The sequence below is a fragment of the Carassius gibelio genome, chromosome B2 (assembly GCF_023724105.1).
Source record: "Carassius gibelio isolate Cgi1373 ecotype wild population from Czech Republic chromosome B2, carGib1.2-hapl.c, whole genome shotgun sequence".
Taxonomy (NCBI): domain Eukaryota; kingdom Metazoa; phylum Chordata; class Actinopteri; order Cypriniformes; family Cyprinidae; genus Carassius; species Carassius gibelio.
Window position 1 is genome coordinate 13,874,160 of NC_068397.1, and position 21,125 is coordinate 13,895,284.

The 21,125-nt window shown below is 37.5% G+C and overlaps 2 protein-coding genes across 3 annotated transcripts; one reads left to right on the forward strand and one right to left on the reverse strand.

The window, feature by feature from the left end:
• Positions 1-1,721: 1,721 nt before the first annotated feature.
• Positions 1,722-14,751, reverse strand: LOC127951674 (calponin-3-like). Its single transcript, XM_052549687.1, has 7 exons — positions 14,449-14,751; positions 5,965-6,086; positions 5,167-5,233; positions 4,903-5,040; positions 4,686-4,802; positions 4,409-4,555; positions 1,722-2,625 (listed from the first exon to the last, which is right to left on the reverse strand). The coding sequence occupies exons 1-7, from the start codon at positions 14,503-14,505 to the stop codon at positions 2,278-2,280; spliced, it is 996 nt and encodes a 331-aa protein (XP_052405647.1). The 5' UTR covers positions 14,506-14,751; the 3' UTR covers positions 1,722-2,277.
• Positions 13,899-20,755, forward strand: LOC127951675 (TLC domain-containing protein 4-B-like). 2 transcript variants are annotated; one of them, XM_052549689.1, is made up of 7 exons: positions 13,899-14,019; positions 18,229-18,395; positions 18,490-18,579; positions 18,732-18,790; positions 18,986-19,080; positions 19,163-19,236; positions 19,328-20,755. In XM_052549689.1, exons 2-7 carry the CDS (start codon positions 18,241-18,243, stop codon positions 19,644-19,646), a joined length of 792 nt encoding a protein of 263 aa, XP_052405649.1. In that variant the 5' UTR covers positions 13,899-14,019; positions 18,229-18,240; the 3' UTR covers positions 19,647-20,755. The 2 variants fall into 2 exon arrangements, with proteins under 2 accessions (XP_052405649.1, XP_052405648.1); XM_052549688.1 differs by lacking the exon at positions 13,899-14,019 and adding an exon at positions 16,935-17,128.
• Positions 20,756-21,125: the final 370 nt, after the last annotated feature.

Below are 21,125 nucleotides of genomic sequence, written 5' to 3' on the forward strand. Positions count from 1 at the left end.
TTATTTTTTCCAATATATTGCAATATATTGAAAGCGGGCAATCATTTGTATATTTCGCAATATATTATATAATATATGTATCATCAATATATTATTAAATGTATTCAAATGTATAAAATATTAGAAAATAAAAAGGGAAAATAATATATTACAATATACTGTATCACAATATATTTTAAGAAATATATTGGTAAATATATTTTCCTTTCGTAAGGGGAAGTCGTCAGCCTGCAGGGTCATTTTATATATTTCTGAACTTCATTCTTAATGTTAATTTGAAATTTCAGCACAGTTTGTTTATTGCAAGTTCAGTTCAAGTTAATTTATTTAAATGAAACTGGATGACATATAATGCACTCTCATGACAACTCGATTCAAACGATTCAAACAAGATGAAGAATGGAACAGGATGTTTCGATTACCATCATGTTTAGGTTTGAGTCATCTAATTTCACCATCTTGTACGAGTCAATTATAACTCTGGTCAGTCTATTATGAAGACACTAAAGGGACATGGTGATGGTAAAATCAAAAATAAATAAAACATTTTTGTGAATAAATCAATGTAAACATGAGGTTGTAGGGAAACAAACCTTGGGTAAGCAAAGTAGTTTTGAGAGAACGTAAATATTTTGCGAATTTTTTTGTGGTAACAAAGGTTTTGCAAGAGTACGGTACACAAAGTATCTCAGGAGGGATGCAGTACATTGGCAAGAGAATGGAAAAATCAATAGGGGCTATATATTCACTGCTTTTAAAGAGTTGATGCATCTACTTTTTAGCCAGTTCATTAAGAACAACAAAAAACGGCCTTTGCTTAGTTCCCTTTTATTTGACCAAGATTTCAATGTTGCTAATAAATTAGGAATTAAATGTTGTACACTAAAACTGGCCAGATATGATCATGTGATTGGTCATCAACAATGACATCCTCCTGTTGTATGACCAACTTCTTTCTGTGGAACACTAAAGAGGCTATTTTGAGTAACTAGTTTTGGTTACCATTGGAAAAACATTTTCCACAGATGTATGCCAAAGAGTTAAAAAAATACCCCTTTAAGGACAGGGAGCACAACAACTGTATATTTTGGTAGAAATTCTCAACAGCACACACTTGGAAAACCACTAACTTGTTCTGTAATACTCAAGCTCTTCCCAAAGCAGGTAGCAGTGTTGGAACTTCTTATGTGGAGTCACATTTGATACAAAGGGAACGTTGCTAGGGGAAACCTGCGCTGTTCTGTCAGACGGTCTAATTGAGTGCTGCATTATCAGAGCCAAATTCCACAGGCGCACAAAGCAGGGATTATTCCCCGTCAGGGTGTTTGCGGGAAGAGGTGGGGGTTTGCTGCTTTTCTCACGAACCCTTTACACCGGCCAGTCCTTGTCCTCCAAGCGTCATGACTGTTCTCACTCTACAGCTCTCAGTTTCCCTCTCCATGCCGACACAAGGCAGCATTCAGACTTGCTCATGCCCCTTGGTCCAAATGCCAGGGCTCATCTTTTCCAGGATGGATTAAGATTAAATCTGGAGGAGTTACTGAATGTCAAATTCATCTGATTAAAAAAATAAATAAAAATGAAGCGAAAGCACAGAGCAAAATAAATAATGTAAATATACTGCATAAATGTATAGGAATGTGTGAGAAAACCTACCGATAAACCTGAAAGATTCGATGATATGAATGAATCTTACTGATTTTATCAGAATGACAACAGACTTGAGTGGAAATTTTAAAACTTTATTCACTGAGAAAAAAAAAGCCATTCAACAGGACTGGTGTCTCTATTGAGTATTACTGGCAATAAATACAAGACAGCTGAGACGAGGAGGATTTATCAGAGAGATAGGAGTTGGTCTAAACATATACAAGGGCCTGTGGCACAATGTAGCAAGGCATTGTTTGGTCAAATGATTTAAAAAGCAGGAAGTAAAAAATATACTTCGTGAAAAATAAAAAATAAAAACTCAATTAGAGATTGTAGTTAATATTCCATGAATGACATTTGACAAACACTTGCACTGCTTCTCTAACCCATTTTGACTTTTAAAAAGGGTCAAACGTTTTTTAAAAAGGGCAAAACAATACTATAGACTATAGTCTATTGTCTATCTAGCTAATAAAATACTGTATTAATCTAGGAACGATGATATAGGAAACGCTCCTCTAAACATCCGTTTCTTGTCATGTATAAAAAGGCTAGCGAGAGAAAAAAACAACTCGCTCCGTTTATGTGAGGATCCAAAAATAATCATCTGTGTTGTAAGCTTGCAGTTTAATAGTCAATGCCGTGGTCATACTGGGCTCTGTATTCCTCATGGTAGTCTGCCTGGTACTCGTCTTGATATTCTCCTTGGAATTCAGCCTGGTAGTCGCTGTCGCTGATCTCAGAGCCGTTGGTGCCGGTGCCCTGGCTGCCATTGGTGTGGACGGTGGGTTCGGTGGGGGAGGCGCAGTATTTGGGGTCGTAAACCTGTCTGCCCAGCCCGTACACACTCATGCCCTTCTGAGAGGCCACCTTGTTGGTGCCCATCTGCAGTGAGATGGTGGAGTTGTCCAGTGGCTGGACAGCCACTTTCTGGTCAAAAATATCCCTCCTGGTGCCAGGGGCTAACATGCCAGCCTGAGGAGGAAGAAAGCATAAATAAAGACTGCACAGATTCCTATTCACATGACTGTATTTTGTCCCCATACAAAGGTATATGTGACCACACTGTTAATTTTAAAAGGTTACTCTTTACACACTGTAGCACACTGTCAAAGGGGTCATATGATGCGATTTAAAGTTTTCCTTTCTCTTTGTAGTATTACATGCTGTTTGAGCATAGATAAGATCCCTTAAGTTGCAAAGACTAAAGTCTCAAACCCAAAGAGATACTTTTTATAAAAGTTAAGACTCGTCCACGCCTTCTTAAAATGACTTAATTTAAACACGCCACCATGTTTACGTCACTGTGTGGGAAGATTTGCATAACACCGCCCTAATGTTCATGCAAATTAAGGCGGCGTAACTGTAACTTGTTGTAGTACTATTGCTGCCACTGTCATGTCATGGGGACACTGTGTTTCATTGTAAAAGTGAAAATACTTGGCTTTCCAAAAGAGGACACAACTCGAAATCAGTGGTTAAGTTGTGTTTACAACACTGTTCCAGAACAGTTTAAACAAAATATTTGTGTGCGTGCAGCACTTTTTACAGAGGACTGTTTCCTGGTTCTTGGAGAGTAGTTCTGTTCTGACTAACGATGTGCGTAGATTTTCATATTTAAAGAATTTGCCACTGATGATTCACCTGAGAGTTTTGAGCAGTGTAGAGTTGCGCTTGTTGTTTATTGTTTCACCAATCACAAATGCAAACATGGTTTAATGTTTACGTGGTACGATCATTAATTATGTGGGTTTTATTGTTTTTGTCTCGCCGCACCGGGACAGGACATGGCATCACTGTATGGTAAGGTGCCGAACATTTCCGTTACACACTTGAAGTATTCGGCCAATCACAATGCACTGGATAACTGGCCAGTCAGCATACACCTCGCTTTTCAGAATGATGAGCTTTGTAAAAATCTACATTTCAGAAAGGCAGGGCATAGAGGAGAAACAATAATGTACAGTATATGGAAAATAATGTTTGTTTTTTTTTAACCTTATAACATATTTCATTATACCAAATACACAAAATAGCCTACATGTTCTTTTTTAGCAACTTCATATAAACCCTTTAAAGAGACAGATCACCCAAAAAATAAAATTTTGTCATTAATCCACTCTCACTCTCATGCCGTTCCAAACCTGTAAGACCTTGTTCTTCTTCAGAAAAGAAATTATAATTTTAAATTAGAAAATAAATACATTTTTCAGAGAGTGTGAGAGTTTCTGGCCCTGCATAGAGAGCAAAGTAACTGAAATGTTCCCAGGCACAGAAAGGTAGTAAGGACATTGTTAAAAGAGTCCATGTCACATCAGTGATTCAGCCCTAATTTTATGAAGTTACAAGAATACTGATGTCACATGGGACATTTTAACAATGTCCTTGCTACGTTTCTAGGCCTAAGAACATTTCAGTTGCACTGCTCCCAATGGAGGGTCAGAAAGCACTTGGATTTCATCAAAAATATCTTAATTCATGTTCTAAAGATGAATGCAGGTCTTACGGGTTTGGACAAGACTGAGTACTAAACCACTTGATTCGTATTACAATGCTTTTATGACCTTTTTAGATCCAAGTTTTGGTTACCTGGACTTTCAGGAGAGGAACAGAAACCTCTCTGATTTACAGTTATTACAAAAATCTTAGTTTGCTTTTCGAAGATGAACCAACGTCTTATGGGTTTACAATGACATGAGGTTGGGTAAATGACAGAATTTAGATATTTGGTTGAATTATTCCTTTAAATTCAACTCACCTGGCTTGCTCCTTTATTAGTGCCCATCTGCAGGCTGATCGTGGTTTGGTCAAAAGGCTTGTCTGTTTGATTCTTTGGGTCATACAGATGTCTCCTGGTGCCATAAGCAGTCATCCCAGCCTGACTAGCGCATTTATTTGTCCCCATCTAGCCATTATGAAAATAAAGAATGTGTATGAATTTACAAGCATTGCTGAGGGAATTTTACTGAAGGAAAAAAAACAATGGTTCAGGTTTACATTTAAGAGACAACAAAAGAAGCTTCCGAGTTCCTCACCTGCAGTCCAATCACACATTGACCAGCCTTTAATTTCTCATCATCAAAGTTGCGGGTTTGTTTGTCTGCATACTTTATACCAATGTCAACTTTTGTGTCCATACCTTTGGTTTTTGCCTTTGAATGGAAGAATGAAAGTGGCATTATACCAGCAACTCCTGCATATAAACATCCTTCTTTCATAATCTCTATTCAATATGTGTTGCACAAAATTTACCATGCTGGCCAGTGCAAGAAGTGTGGTTTGGACTTGAGTTAAGTTGCCATTCTCGAACAGATCATTGGCCTCAAAGATATCGTTAGGCTTCAGGCCATAGGCAAGAATGGCTTTGATGAAGTTGCCCAGGTTCTCAAGCTTCAGTGAAAAGAATGAGACAAGTGGCTTGGCTATTATATTTTTACATTAGGAATAAAATTGACTTGAATTAAAAATAAATAAAAAACACTGAAACAAAGCAATACATAAACAGGTCTTCCTTACCTTGTGCCAGTTAAGTTTAGATTGGTTGATTTTCTTAATTGATCCAGGCTGAAGTTTATTAATGAGCCTATGAAAAAGACCAAAAATTACATCTTCTAGGAGAGACTCAACGTACAGTCTGAGTTTGCAGTGCACATCACCATTCAAACGTTTAGGGTCAGCATATTGGAATCATTTCTGAATAATCTTGTGACACTAAAGACTCGAGTAAAGAGTAAAGACTGCTGTAAAATTCAGCTTTGCCATCACAAAAATAAATTGTGTAAATACAAATGTATAATTTCTAATATGTATTCAAACAGAAAACAGGTTATTTGAAATTGTAACAATTTCTCACAACATAGCTGTTTTTACTGTACTTTTGTTCATGTATTAAGCATAAAAGATTTCTTTTCAAAAAATATTCTGAATGGTAGGTGTATACCAAGATTACATCATGTCACAACATTTCTTCCCATTAAAAGGCTCAAAAGGAACATTGTGGAAAGTTTTCTTAAGGGCAACGGCAAACAAAAGAAGGTGTGGATGCCAGACTAGGTGGTTATACTATGAGCAAGTTGAGCAACACATGGTTTAAGCTTGGTAGAACTTCTTTGTTGTTGTTGTTTTTGGGTCTCACACCTGAATATTAAAATCAACCCACATTCTGGCGTGTTGTCAGGTTACAATAAACAAGACAAAAGGTTACAGGTGGGCTGAAAGTCATTATTTAGAGCCAAACAAACACTCAGCCATCTGCGCTCCAAATGTTCTGACCTCCTAATCAAGCTGAAACACACATCATGCTCATAAACTCACTCGCACAGTATGACGCCATCCTTCAATCCCATCTGGAAATTTTCTCCGATTGGCATGCCCGTTACATCCTCAATCCAGTACCTCAGCTCCTCCTCCTTCTGCAGGTCATACTTCTGAGCAATCTACAGGGACCAGAGAGAGAGACTGAAAACTCTTGCTTCCTCAAACAGTTTCTCCATATGTAATCCAAGACCTGCCATACAAAGACACATTTATTCCAATAGCTCTCCATTCTTTCCTTAAAGTGAATTTGGGGGTTGGAGAATCAGTATGAGACAATGTCATATTTCAGTTTCAATGGCACGTATTTTTCCACTTGCATGATATAATGAAAAGTAAAGTACCACTAGATGCGTTCACTGGTGAACCTAAATTACTGTCTGGAATTGAGAACATGTACATGGAACTCGCATGGAAACTTTTACAGAGTATCAATTCATGAATTCAGAAACTTCCAAAACAAAGTGTTTTTGAGCATGCAGGTACGGTCTTGTTTTAAGGTCAGCTTTGGAAACCATCTCCTCTTCATCTCTAGGTATTCTGTGCTAGACTAGAGCCAAGTCCAGTAAGATGGACAGGAAATTACAAAGCATTGCCCCATCTGTGAACTCTGGCTTCAGAAGCAGATTCAGCAAACCGAAAAATATTGAACGAGCTTACCTTGCCTGCAATAAAACCTCTAACGATGTGTTAATAAAAAAAATGATGTCACTTCATGTTTGAATAAAAAGGTAGTCCTTCCTTTCATTGTCACACTTTAAGGTTAATTTCCTTCAACAGGTCTGGTCTTGAATCAACTGTAAATGAGTTGCAAAACATATTCCATCAACAGAACAAATGAGGATTGGCTCCTAAATTCAACTGAATCACATGCCGAATGTCTGAGGATCCAAAGAGGTGACCAGTTGGAGCTTGTCTGTTTCACTGACAATTCTGTTGTCCCCTTTAAGAAATGTATGACAATTGGGAAGTTTCCTTTGTATCATTTTTTTTACAGACCTTGACATTCATAAAAACACACTTTCTAAAGGCACAAAGCCTTGATTGACGATTTTAGAAATTCTTCATTATAAGTGGACAAATAGAGCATAACCGTGGCCGCCCCTTGATTCAAGAGGCATGTTTTTCATTCATTTTCTCCACAGACATTTCATTCAATTCTTTAATAAACTGTTCAAAGCCATGAACCAAACCGATCAACTATAACACTACAAACATTGATTTAAGGTGAAAGGAACACTTGAAAGTGCAAAAATATGTTACTGCAGAAAAAAATAACAACTTTTTAATAAATCAATTCATTATTTGGTTGTAGCCAAGCTCCTTTGCCTTCATTTCCATGGCAACAGCAATTTCTATAATTGGTGGATTACTACTAGCATTTCGGCAATTAAACTTTTTACATTTTAAAATTTTAATCTGAAAATCACACTGACACATATAGTCACAGGAGCTTCAAATCAAGACTTATACATTCTTCTACTAAATCGTTCTCCCTGAAAAGAAAACGAAAGGGATTTTCACTTTGAGTTGTGCTCTACATCCTGTTGTGATCTTACTTCAGCTGTCTGTCAACTTTAGGACAACAGGAAATGGGTTTCACGTGTCACTGTGAGTACAGCCATATTTCTTTAAAGGTCTCCTGGTAGATATAATTAAACAAGAGATGGATGACAAGCAGAACTTGATTTAAGAGCATATACCCCATTATTAAAGTGCTATTGTAAAGTCTCATTAAACACAGAAAAAAAGAGAGAGAGAGATAGTTATCACTTATGACACCATGCCCCAGGTGTCACAGTTAACAATGCTGACATCCTTCAACACTGCAGCACAACACAACCCACAACATGAACAAACACTGAAAACAAACCTCACCAGAGCAGGACAAAGCTGAAAACAGTCAACCTGTATGCTTTCTCCCATCTCACTTTACTACAAAACTACCCTTGAGAGCTGCCTTTATATGTTGCTTTACACAGCGACCCCAAACACTTTCCAATCAATCTAAAATTACATTTGTTCATAATTATCTGTTCATAAATTACACTTGTAAAACCTTGTTATACTTGCATCAAAAGCTATTCATGATAGTGTAAAGATGGCAAATCAAATTTCTTTTGCATTAAAAAATGAGAGTTGTCCAATATAGAGGTACCATATTGGTTATCAAACGTCATTAATGTTCAAGTTCACTATTAGTCAATATTGCATAAGAATTTATGCTCAATTTCCCCAATTTCACATTTAGATTACTCTTGTTATCTAACTCTAATTTACTTGAATGTAATCTTCAGAAAACCTCAATTAACATTCATCTTTCATACTGTATTTTATAATGTTGTTATACCTAAATTTACTTGGTCCATTTAAATCTAGATAAATTATAGTATTTTTATTTTTCATGTAATTGTTGTGGAACTGTTATAATGGGCATAAAATATTTATTGGCACTGGCCATGTTTAATTCTCACTACAGGATTGAGAGAATAGCCAAATCACTGTTGCTTACACTACGCAACGTTTTGTTCTCATCTGTCTACGTCTTGTCATAGCTACGAGCATACACCATAACACAACGCTAACAAGGTGCACACACTACAAAACATGCAGTGAACTCTCACGAGAAATTACAGCAATTATAGGATATTTCTTTAAGCATGGACAATCAACTGGCCCTTCAATTGGTCGGTGCAGTTATTTTATCCGAAAGAAAGAAGAAACCATGACATAAGAGAACATGGCAGAAACAAGGCTTGGAAGACGTGGACTGTAAGTAGGCTACTGTAAAAAGAGTAAGAGGTAATTAAATCTTTACAGTACAATAAAACATGGTACTATATACACAAAATATATGTATTTGTTAAATTTATTTCTAGTTAGTTGATTCGATTCTTATGCTTTTCGTTTCGGTACGTAAAGATCAGTGATTCCCAATCCTGGTCCTGGAGAACCCAGGTTAAGTTCCACCTTGTCATTGTGTCACTCACATTATGAGATCACGTGACAATAATATCAAATAGGTTTGAAAATATCATAGCATTGTGATAGCTGTGATAACTTGAGACAGGTTGGGATCATGCTGCTGACCTGCTCATACTTAACGAGCTTCGGCGACCACAATAAGCACTGATTTGGTCACTATCCGGGGGTTTTAATCACATACTGTGGTTTTAATCACATACTGTGAAATCTGTCCAGCCCAAAATCCTGTAGTGTAAACCCGGCTTTAGGGCTGCACAATTAGTCAGAATTAAAATCGCAAAGGCAACAAATCACGATTAGGCAAAAGCTGCGATTGTCATGCAGATCTTTCAGTGAAGCACAGTTTGTGAACAGTAGTAAACCTCCATCCTAAGGTCAAGGGGGGAACTTGCACTGAACATCCAAATATGCCCCGAAGAAGAAATCCAGGAAATGCCTATTGCTGCAGCGGAATAAACAGAAGATTTAACTTAGTGGTGGAAATGATGATTCTTTCAAGAGATTCGTTCATTTTCAGTTCGTTCACCAAAATGATTAGTTCAGATTCGTTCACTGATTCGTTCGGTGACCATTTCTACGTATTACACAAAATATGCCAGCAGGTGGCGAAAAAGAGTGTCTTAAGTCAACGAAAGTACCATATTTTCCGGACTATAAGTCGCACTTTCTTTTCATAGTTTGGCTGGTCCTGTGACTTATAGTCAGGTGCGACTTATTTATCAAAATTAATTTGACCGAGAGAAATGAATCAAGAGAAATGAACCAATAGAAAACATTACCATCTACAGCCACAAGAGGGCACTCTATGCTGCTCAGTGCTCCTTTAGTCTACCCCTGAAAACATAGAGCGCCCTCTCCCGGCTGTAGACGGTAATGTTTTCTCTTGGTTCTTGGTTCTAAATAAATGCGACTTATAGTCCAGTGTGACTTATATATGTTTTTTTTCCTCATATTAAGTATTTTGGACTGGTGTGACTTATACTCAGGTGCGACTTATAGTCCGAAAAATACGGTATTCACTTGTTACAAAAACTGATTTGGCTTTATTAAAATGTGTGCATAATCGCATTCAATATATAAATTATATTTAAGTTGTTCAGATGAACAAAGCACAAGGTTTTCTTTGCATAATTAACATTTTAATTGTTGTTCAGAAAGTTCATATATTAGCCTATACATTCACATTCATAAATCAGGGATTAAACGTAGTATTATGTTCTGTATGCTAAATATGAAAACAACTGTATGTATGGACAGGTTGATGTCTAATTTAGCTGGTACTTGTGACAATAAAGGGCTACTACTAAGTGTATGCGCACAGTACCTATAACTGCGCTTTGCATTTTGCGAGACTGACATTTTAAATGGCCAACTGACCCGGTTTACTCTCATTTCATTTTGTTTACGTACGAGATAAGCCATGTACCAGTTCATTTCATTCATGAGCAACATGTATCTGTTCATTCAACTTGTTCACGAACGACATGGGTATCAGTTCAGTCATTTCATTCATGAATGACACGTGTCAGTTCATTCAACTTGTTCGCGGACGGCATGTGTCCCAGTTCAGTCATTTCGTTCATGAATGATATCTCTAGATCTCGTTCAGACTCATTTGAAACTAGTTCAGTGAAGGCCATATTCGTACACTACATTCAACAAATCACATGCTCCGTCACATGTCATACTCAAAGACTATTGGCTCGAGGTTGAGTTACTCTTTGACAGGATGAAACAGTTCACAGAGTTACCCGGTAAAAGATTCGTTCAAACAGAACGATTTGTTCACGAATGACACATCACTAATTTAACTGCTTTCATTGATTCAACGAGACTTATAAACACACGACTACGGTAATATATAGTTTATCTGAGTTCTTCTTATTATAATTGTCATCATAAAAAAGTATATCTATAATGAAATGTTAATCGACATTGAAATATTGTGTGCCTTAATTATTCTGTCTAAGAAGCCACATCATCTCACAGAAGGATTTATTTTAAACACTCGACTGACATTATGATGTGATTTTGGAGTAAAGACGTTATTAGATGTGGTATTTTCACATGCTCTCAAATGGAGCAGCATTTACTACTGTATACATAGTATGCTCTATGCTGCTCAGTGCTACTGTAGTCTACCAATGAAAACATAGAGCGCCCTCTCGCTGCTGTAGACGGTAATGTTTTCTCTTGGTTCTTGGTTCTAAATAAATGCGACTTATAGTCCAGTGCGACTTATATATGTTTTTTTCCTCGTCATGATGTATTTTTGGACTGATGCGACCTATACTGAGGTTCGACTTATAGTCCGAAAAATACGGTACACAGAGCCGTAGTTCACTCAGAAGATACACAGTCACAAACGATTTAGTCGATTTCATAATCCTACGATTAAATCGTCTGCGATTATGAACTTGATTTTGCATAGCTTGTCAGAGAACTACGGCTCTGTGTAGTAAATACTGCTCCACCTGAAAGCACAGAATTGGCTTTACTGACAAAATGTGCATTCGATTAATCATGCAGCCATAGTGCACCTTGAGTTTAAGTATCTTCTCAACTTCTCATAATACTCAAAGAGTTTTCAGAATATTCTAGCACCAGAGCCATTACAATGGAAGAGAGAAATGACTTTAAAGTAACAGTATACAGTATATTAGCCAGAGAGTATTGGCTGGAATAAAACAAGATATTTTTTCTGACTTGAAGAATTCCCAATAATATATATAGGGTCAACAAAAGTGTGGAGGCCCAAAAGAAGGTTCAAAAACCACATGCAGCAGCTTAGAGCGCAACATGATCTCCCATGAATCCCTCTCAGAGTCCTTTATCTTCTCTGGGTGTTCTGCAAGTAGGATTTCAGTGGTGTCTTCACATCCAACTGTCCACTTGCAATTTTCTGCACAATAGAGCTTGTGTTCCTGAATGTGCACTAGAGCATTTAAGGAAAAGGAAGGAATACAAACTGTAGGAGTGCACTGGTACATTCTCTGACATTCAGATAGAGCACATCAGCCCAGAGCAGAGACTGAACTTCTTAAAGACAGAGAAAACAGGGAGAACATCTGTATTTGGCCATGTGAGAACAACATGGTGGGAGTTCTGTTCGCCTCAACAAAATGATGTGGAGGACAAAAACAGTGCATAATAATAATAATAAAAAGAAACACTTGCAGGAAGTACAAAAGGAATTCAGCCAGAGCTATACAGAGGTAAAGGGTACAGTCTAAAATCCAGTTACACATTTGCTGGAGGATAGAGCTCTAAAAAAAAAAAGCTAATGCTGTGAGAAGTATTGGTGAACAGCTGTTTCTGCTAATCAGTTAATCACCCTGTTGTTCTGGAAATGTCCAGTAGACCAAATAATGCGGCAGCGAGGTCTCAGATGTATATACAGACTACAGGATATGTTTGCATAACAACTGGTTTATATGCCCACTAGTCCACTACACATTGAAACACTGGATATATATATATATATATATATATATAGATCAAAATTCAATTGACCAAAAGTTACAGTTAAGATAATGTGAGATGTAAGATTTCTATTTCAAATAAATGATTATTCAAAGAATCCTGAAAAAGATTCATCTTGGTTTCCACAAAAAATATTAAGCAGCACAACTGATGTTATGATTTGATATATACATACGATATGATACAAATGATTTATAAAGGATTAGCCTATGACGTGACACCAAAGACTGGAGTTATGGTGCTGAAAATTCAGCTTTGCGTCACAGTTTTAAAGCGTAAATAGTATTACACAATATTGTTGTTTTACTGAATTTTTGATCAAATAAATGCTGGATTGGTGAGCTAAAGATACGTTTCTCAAAAACATACAGTAATGAATAATAATAAATTAAAAAAAAATCTTTAAAAGACCCCAAATTTTTTAACTGCATGCATTTGTGGTAATTTCATGTCTCTTGTATCAATCAATGGTCTCTTTTTTCCTGCCTCACACTATAAAATAACAATGTGTTACTCTAAGATACTTTAGATATTTTATGTACTGTACTATTTAATCAAAAGTTATACAAAATCAGAGACATTTCTGCCAAGGCTTCCACGGGATGCTAATGAAAGTCAGCTGGGGTCAAGTTTCCTCACACCTCTGCAGATGGCACAGGATTCATGGAAGCATCACCCCACTGCACTGTTTATCCTCCCTCCCACTCATTCTGACTAAACACACACACACTCACTTTCTCACACACACACACATTATAATGAAATACATGGTGTAATGGAAATACTGCTGAATAGACTTAAAATGACCAACCGCAGACACTAGAGGGATGTGTTTTCTGTCTGCTTTTCGATGTGATAAGCAATTAAGACAATGAGGAAGTGTGTAGCCTAATGGTTAAAGATCTTGGCTAATAACACTACACTTTCTAGAACTATGGGCTGAGTTTGGGGCCTACACAGTTTTACAGATTTTGATTCTGCTACTTTTGTGACAGTGATGCACAGAATAAAAACATCTTATAAAAATTATAATACAGAAAACATCAGTCACTGCAGATGGGGCACACTGCATTGCCCTGCATTCAGAAGAAAATTCTCAGTGTGTGATTCAGTGTTAAGTTTTAACCCTTTTTTCCTGAGAAAACCCGCGTGTGTACAACATTAAAAGTCGATTTGACAACGAACCTTTTTTGTTTTCAAATAGGTACTACAGAGGTTTTAACTTAAAAAGTTGCTAAAATGCAGTTATACTAGTTTAAATATCGTCCTTTAAAAACGAAACTACGTTTTAAAATCACAGATGCTGCACGCGCATCACATCGACTAAAGTTTCCACAACACATCTCCACACAAAGCAGAGCAAATTACATCGCTAACCTCACTAAACCTTTATTATACACACACTGTCGCTTATTTAGGCTGATAATTTCATTGTTTAATTGGTTTAACTGGTGTTTTTTGCGTTTCTCTGTACAGAGACCAGCAGCCTCGCTGTTTTCTCTCATACAGGAGCTCCACCCAGAACTCAACAAAAGACCCCATGACCCACCAACACACCAGGCTGCAGGCAAGCCACAATAACACACGGTAAACTTAATTTGCAGTAATAAAATTTCAGGTTTTGTGCAAACAGTAGCTCAACATGGCGTGTAAAGCGAAATACATCGCTCGCATAAAAAAAAGAGAAAGTTCCATTCATTATTTTATCACTTTCAACGTGCAAAAGTATAAGCCTTCGTCTTTTATAAGCAATAAATGAGCGTAGTAAAGCAAAAGGAAACAATGGCTTTCTCTGAAAACCTGCAGAGTGCATTTGGCCATCAGAAGTACGTTTAGTGCTAAATTATATGCGGCGTTTTTGTTTCTGAACATGTCTGTGATGTCTGAAATGCTAGCAGTTCATTCTAAAGTGAAACAGTTACACTTTCATGCATGCATTTGAATTCAAGCGTTTCAGTGCAATGCAAAACACATTAAACGCCACTGAAAGTGCACAAACTGTCATTCAATTCTTACCTTACTTCTCACTTCAGCAGATAAACCATATGCAGGGCCCTTGTTGAACTGAGTCATCGTCTTTTATTTCACCTCGATTCGCACAAAAGAAATATTCAGAAATCCCTCGGTTTTCTAATCTGGCTCCTTTTGCACAACTGAAAAAAAAAAGACCACAGATAACGTTACGTGAGTTTAGGCTAGTCACATATGACTGCCGAGCTGATGCACGGAACTCTTTCTATTCAGCAAAGTAATGAAAGAGCAGCAGAAAGTCTGAGGTTGAGCGAATTTGCGAATTCTAATCGATGCTACTAGGGCAAAGACTTTTTACTCCTGAATATTAATTAGTTTGCGTGACGCGAGACAATGTACCTTCCTGGTTGGATAAAATGCAGACGTTCGCAAGCTGACTCTATTAATATTTATAGCATGATCCCTCACCGTAGTACGAATTCTTGTTATTATTAATTCCTTCGAAATATTTGAAACAGAATTATAACGTACAAATTAATGAGCGGTAACGGAAATATTGATTAGAATAGAAAAAAAAAATAGAAACACTTAAAATGAATATGTTAGTTTAAAGCCCCGTTCAGGAAGGTACTTTTATTAGTAGCCTACCAGTGGCCAAAACGAGTATCATTCATTGTGAATTTATCATTATTTGCATATTTGGGATGTTTAACACATGCTAAAAATATCTGGAGGTCGGGGCTTTGATTTCATACCTTTTTATTTATTTATTTATTTTTGTGGAGTCCATCTCCTCACCATGTGTTGTCCATTAACAGGAAACTACAATAAAGACTCAATGCCAGAAATAATTCATCCAAGATTTTAAGCAAATTTCTCTCACCTTTTGAATTCCTCCTCGGTCATTTTTGGGTTCAGCATTCAATGCCATATCATGTTGTATACCATAATTACTGTTATCATCTGAAATGTCTTACACTTCTGAAGACGAAAGAGATAGTTGTGACGGTGAAGACATACAAAACTGTTCAGCCCCCCTGATTTATAATGAAAATGGAAAGTACCCCCATGCTTCAAGACTTGCAATTAATTAAAGACAAGTCAAAACATGCGTTCTAATGATATGGTGGGCTCGTGTTTAGCCCATCACTATAGTGATTAAACAAAGAAACTGTTGGAAAAAAAAGGTGTGTTTGCCATTGTAAGAGATTGTTCCCAGACTTTTGGTTTAAGACAGGAAAAGCACAAGATTCCACTTCTTAACTGTACTGTGGTTAATCCTGAGTAATACTGTTCATATTTGCATATGGGTTAGTATCACATTTGTATCCGTAATGTAAGGCCATTTCCTCCAAATAAGAAAAAAATAAAAATGATTTGTTAATTCATAATTATGACATAGACAGTCTAAAGTAGCTTTTTAAGCTATAATGACTTATTTCAGTGTTCATAATTATGATTGTTTTAGAAATTCAAGCTTATAATTTTTTAATAGCATTAAAGTATGACTCTTCTCATAATTTCTCTGAAGTTTGACTTTGTCAAATTTTCTGTCATAATTTAGATTTTTTTTTAAAGACTTTTTATCTCATAATTTCAGCCTTTTATATCATAGTTATGATTTTCTTATGTGGCTTAAAAATGGGATTTCAGAACAGATGTCCATTTGGCATACATACTCAATGGTTATAAATGGATTAATATGTATAAACTCATTATAGTATCTTATCAGGATTTGCTTGCAGTCCTCCAGTGACAGTTACACGAAAGCCATTAATATTTCACTCAACGAGACGTGCAAAGGGATGTTTTGTCGGCAAAATAAAATTCCCCATGTTCCTGTGTCTCCAGTAAAAGTGCTTGGAGTGTTCATTTCACTTAGCCTCAGCAGCAAGCACTGGGATTGCTATTAGTTTCCATTGTCCTATTAGGTAACCAAGAGCTGATAAAATGAGAAGAATATATTCTGTTGCAACATCCATTTTATTTTCCGTGAGCAGAACTCTTCTGGGTGAATGGTTAATCAAACAGGAATGCCTCGTTGCTCCATCCCTGAGGCACAACATGCAGACAGACTCAACAACAACAACAACAGCAGCAATAAACTGTGCTTTAGAGGGGGATGGGATGTTATTACCTGAAGCTGCTGCAAGACTAACAGCTCTGCCCTAAACTTGCTCCATTATGCCTCTAAATACAAGAAACCCCTGCAGTGTTACTGTTGGAGTTCTTTCAAAGAAGGTTAGGGTTTATTGTGTTTGGTAATAGATTTAAGCTGAAGGTCTGGCTCAGGATTCAGGATATTGAGGACAACAGGGCTGTCCTTGCTAAATATGCAACATTCATTTACCAATAGTGTCCTTGTTCGGACATAATCAACCACCCTTTCCAGGTCCAACACAAGCTATGTTAAAGAGAAAAAGTTAGCCAGCTGGACGTCACACTCCATCTAGTGGTTCCTCTATGCCATGAAGTTCATTTCGGATTCAGAGATAGAAAATTACACTGGGCAACTGCATACAAGAGAAGGCACTTACTGAGTTAATATGGAGAGTGGAGAGGGAGATGGCTGTTGGATTTGCATTCGCAATCTCTACGCCATCCTCCCCTAGATGAACACCTGAGATTCACAGATCTCTTAAACCCTGCATTTATTCTCGTGTCCAGCTGTGTTAATGCACACTCTCCATGGCCAGTTCAACATGGGTCTTTCATAGCGGAAAGGGTAAGTCTGATCATGCAATATATGCTGACATAATTATTTTTTTAAGGATGCATGCAAGTCATTTCATAGTCACCAAGAAGCAGGACAGATTTAGGTGTTGCAAAAGAAAATGAATTTGCATGAATCTATTAATCCGACAAAGAAAATGATAAACATAACATGTTCTACTGCTTGGTTACCTGATTATTTCGCTATTTTACTCCTACTGTGCAATATAAAGTGTACATGCACACTTACATTTCATTTCTATTCTTTTCTAGTTCCAAATCTAGTTGTCAAATACACCTGGCAATGTATATTACAAGCATTGCTGGCTCCTTGATAAATTGGTTTTGTTCCTCTTGTGACTCACTCAGATAAAAGCATGTTTGAGTATAACTGCACATTTCAGAGAAACAGTAGAATTCAAATCTGACAAGGTCACCTCGGCTTGACTTCATCCTACTATCAGTTACTAATAGCACTGAAGCTTTATGCCTTTTTCAAGGGTACGAGGACAAAGCAGGGGAGTGGTGGTGTCCCAGTGGACCATAACAATGCCACATTGATCACACGCATTGATTTCCTGCTGTTTCATTTCGATCGCTGTCCATACTACAGAAATGTATAGCCAGGGTAACATGTACACGCTCACCTCAGCCAGAAGTTAGTGTGTGCAGCACAAACCCACACAATCAGCTGTTTCCTAGGGGACGCCGAGGTCTTTGGGACTCGGATGCAACTCAGACTGCACAAAAGCGACGCGTGCCTCCTATAAATCACGGATGGAGCAATATGAGATGTGTTTGAGTCGGCTGACCTCTGGATGGCTGTGCGGCTGTGTCAGCACATATGCAAATGCTTCTGTATACTGGGTGACTTGGCAGTAGAAAGGTACTGCGGCAGCTCAGGTGATGACTGGGGCTTTTATGCTCGCAAATGGTCTGGAGTAAGAAACATCTGATTTTGTTAAAGACTGCTGAGGAGTGTGTGTGTGGGGGGGTGGGGGTGATGGTGCTTGGGGGAGGGGGTCATTATGTGTCAGGCTAGGGGGTTTGTCAATGGGAGAGTTATTGCTAAACGTCCACCGCCGTCTTACTCTCGTCTCTTTCTTTCTCTAGGGCTCAGCAGGCATGGAGCCTCTCAGCCTGCAGGTGCTGATGATTGTAGCAGGGAGCTTCTTGGGCTTCCAGTGGCTGTTCCACAGAGGTAGCCCCTGGGTGTCTGAGAAGCTCTGCGAAGGCTTCCTGAGGCTCAGCCCTACACAAAGGACAGAGTGGAACTCCAGGTGTCCGATCAATCTTCTAAAAGCATGTGTTTTATTATGCACTCACTTTATTATAAACTCTCACTGATGTTTTTTTTTTTCTTTTTTCTCAAAGGGCCGTCTCAACAGTGCATGCCTTGGTTGTGGGACTTTTCTGTCTCTACATATATATCTTAGATGAACCTATCCAGAAAGACCCAGTCTGGTGAGGATTTAAAGATGCAATCTATAACAAATGTGGCGGCACAGATTTGTTATGCAACGCTTCTGTCTAGAAAGTACAGTCTGGACTTGACGTTTTTGGTGGGCTCACAAACACTATTTGTTTCTTGTCTAACCTCTAATTTGTGTTTACAGGGGAGATGCTACACTGGTGAAGCTAAATGTGGCCGTTACCTCAGGCTACCTAATCTCAGGTGGGTGGAGGGCTAATGATGTGATGCTATATCTAATAATTGATCCAAAAGTTCAAATACATGATTTGAATATATTTTTTTTTAAATAAATTTCTTGTATGATTATATCATATCTGAATTAAAATGTATTTTAATATTGAAATTGATGTTTCAGAGTAATCGTGAAAACGTAAAGTGAAAGCGTTTATTTTTCAGATCTCTTTCTCATGTTTACTTCATGGGAGTCTATAGGAGAGAAATATTTTGTCATACATCATTTTGCTGCTCTCTATGCATACTACTATGTGCTGGTAAGTTGTTTTCAGCTGGTCTTGTCTACAATTACTTCCTCAAGATCTCTAAGGTAATTTTTGTGCTCTTTTTTTTCTGCAGAGTCTAGGGATATTGCCTTACTTTGCTAATTTCCGCCTGCTTTCAGAATTCTCCACCCCCTTTGTGAACCAGCGGTAAGTATTAACTAAAAATCCATCTAAAAGCATTCAATTGGACTGTTACATGAGCTCATTTTCTAACTGCATTATTTTTGATGTCTTTCAGTTGGTTTTTTCACATGTTGGGCTACCACAAACTTTCCAAACCGAGTCTGGTTAATGGTGTCGCCATGGCATTTACATTCTTTTTGGTGAGGATTGCGGTCATTCCAGGCTACTACAGCCATATGTACATGGTCTTTGGTACGGATGACTTCAACCGATTACCGCTGGGGGGCCGCAGTGCCTGGGTTATTTCCAGCATGTCTTTGGATGTTATGAACATCATGTGGATGCGCAGAATCATCCGTGGCTGTCTCAAAGTCCTTCGCTCGGCCTGGTTGAGAAAAACAGGAGCTGAGATGGAAACTAGAAAGACAGACTGACATGGACATACAGACAGGAAATGAACACATCAGCACACAAACCTTCCATCTCTTTCATGTCCAACCTGATGCTGGAGTGCTAATGCTATGTTTTGCTATTCCTGCTGCTGTAATGCTGTGGTATCATAGTTGTGAGAAACCATTTATTATATTAATAATGACTGACATGATGTCATCTTCAAATATGGGCTCAGCTGGAGGAACTCAATCACAGCGCTCCTTAACGTTTTAAGTTATCAGGTGATTAAGAGACATGAGACTGATCACATGTACAATCAGGACAACAGTTTGTGGTTGCACTATTTATTATAAAGCTGCTATTATGATCAACCAACTTGCCTTTATGCAATTAACAAAGCAACAGCACATCTAAATTTTAACAAAGATACACAGTGTGTGCCTGTAGACCATTTTTTTGACAATATGGAGAGGGTTATGCAAACAGAGGAAATTGCCATTATAAATGTAATCGAAATGTTATATGGGTGAAAGATCCTTTGCAGCTCAGCAGTGCAGGATGTCATCCTCAAGAAACCGTGCATGTCTATGTAATTATTGCATATATGGAGAACACTATGTATGGAGAGTATAATATATGTCTGGAATGGAAAATGTATAAGGTGAAACAATAATGTTATATAATAGTCTATGTGTTTCTGAAAATCTATAACTTGATGCAGCTGTGTATGTATAAGCTTTTTGCTTGTAATATGTGGTTGGCTGGATTTGGAATAATTAGCCTATATAAGCTTCAATAAGGTAAGGCTTTTCAGGTTATTTATTATTATTTACTTAATAGTTATTTATGTGGTTAAAATCAACAATATGATTCTTGAAAAATGTGTATAAGCTTTTCCAACTGGAATGAATTTCTACAAATTGTGATGTCTGTGATGTCAAAAATGCTCATGTGAGTGACCAGGGATGCGTGTTTCTGTGGTGTAACAATAATGTTTAATCTGAATAAACAACTTCGTTTTAATATGTTAGTCCATGAGGTTATAAGAGAACAATGCCAAATCTCTTATTTAAATTTTTACTTACAGGGACAATTTTACTCACCAGTGTTGTTTAATTTGTGAATAAATGAATCTATGTTCTTGAACAAATCTTTTTAAGTGGGTCGTGTCTGTTTTTCTGACAGTGTTGCCAATGTAGCAATGACTACCCTAGCAGCTTTTTCTTCCAAAAGCACCATCGCAACATGTTTAGCCATTTTTAAAATTGATTTAACTTTTAGCAACTTATGATAAGTGACTCAGACAATAAAAAGGCCAAAAATTTCCAACCCAAATTGCACAAAAAAAGGAAGCCACGGATGCTGTCTATGCAGATGCCTAGCAGTACACACACATCGAGTTAGCAACGCTGTTCTCTGAACTGACTCTCATATTTGCCTTCACTCTATCTTTCAAAACGTGCGCTGCATTTTCTGCATAATGATTCAATCACACTTGAATAGTCGGCCACTTTTGAGTT

Coding starts and splice junctions, on each gene's coding strand:
- LOC127951674 (XM_052549687.1), bottom strand. CDS start 14,505: ATGACTCAGTTCAACAAGGGCCCTGCATATGGTTTATCTGCTGAAGTG. Junction 6,087..14,448: donor CTGCTGAAGTGAGAAGTAAG/GTAAGAATTGAA, acceptor TGGTCCCTGTAG/ATTGCTCAGAAGTATGACCT. Junction 4,803..4,902: donor TTCTTGCACTGGCCAGCATG/GTAAATTTTGTG, acceptor TTCCATTCAAAG/GCAAAAACCAAAGGTATGGA.
- LOC127951675 (XM_052549689.1), top strand. CDS start 18,241: ATGGAGCCTCTCAGCCTGCAGGTGCTGATGATTGTAGCAGGGAGCTTC. Junction 18,580..18,731: donor ATCCAGAAAGACCCAGTCTG/GTGAGGATTTAA, acceptor TTGTGTTTACAG/GGGAGATGCTACACTGGTGA. Junction 18,791..18,985: donor CTCAGGCTACCTAATCTCAG/GTGGGTGGAGGG, acceptor TTTATTTTTCAG/ATCTCTTTCTCATGTTTACT.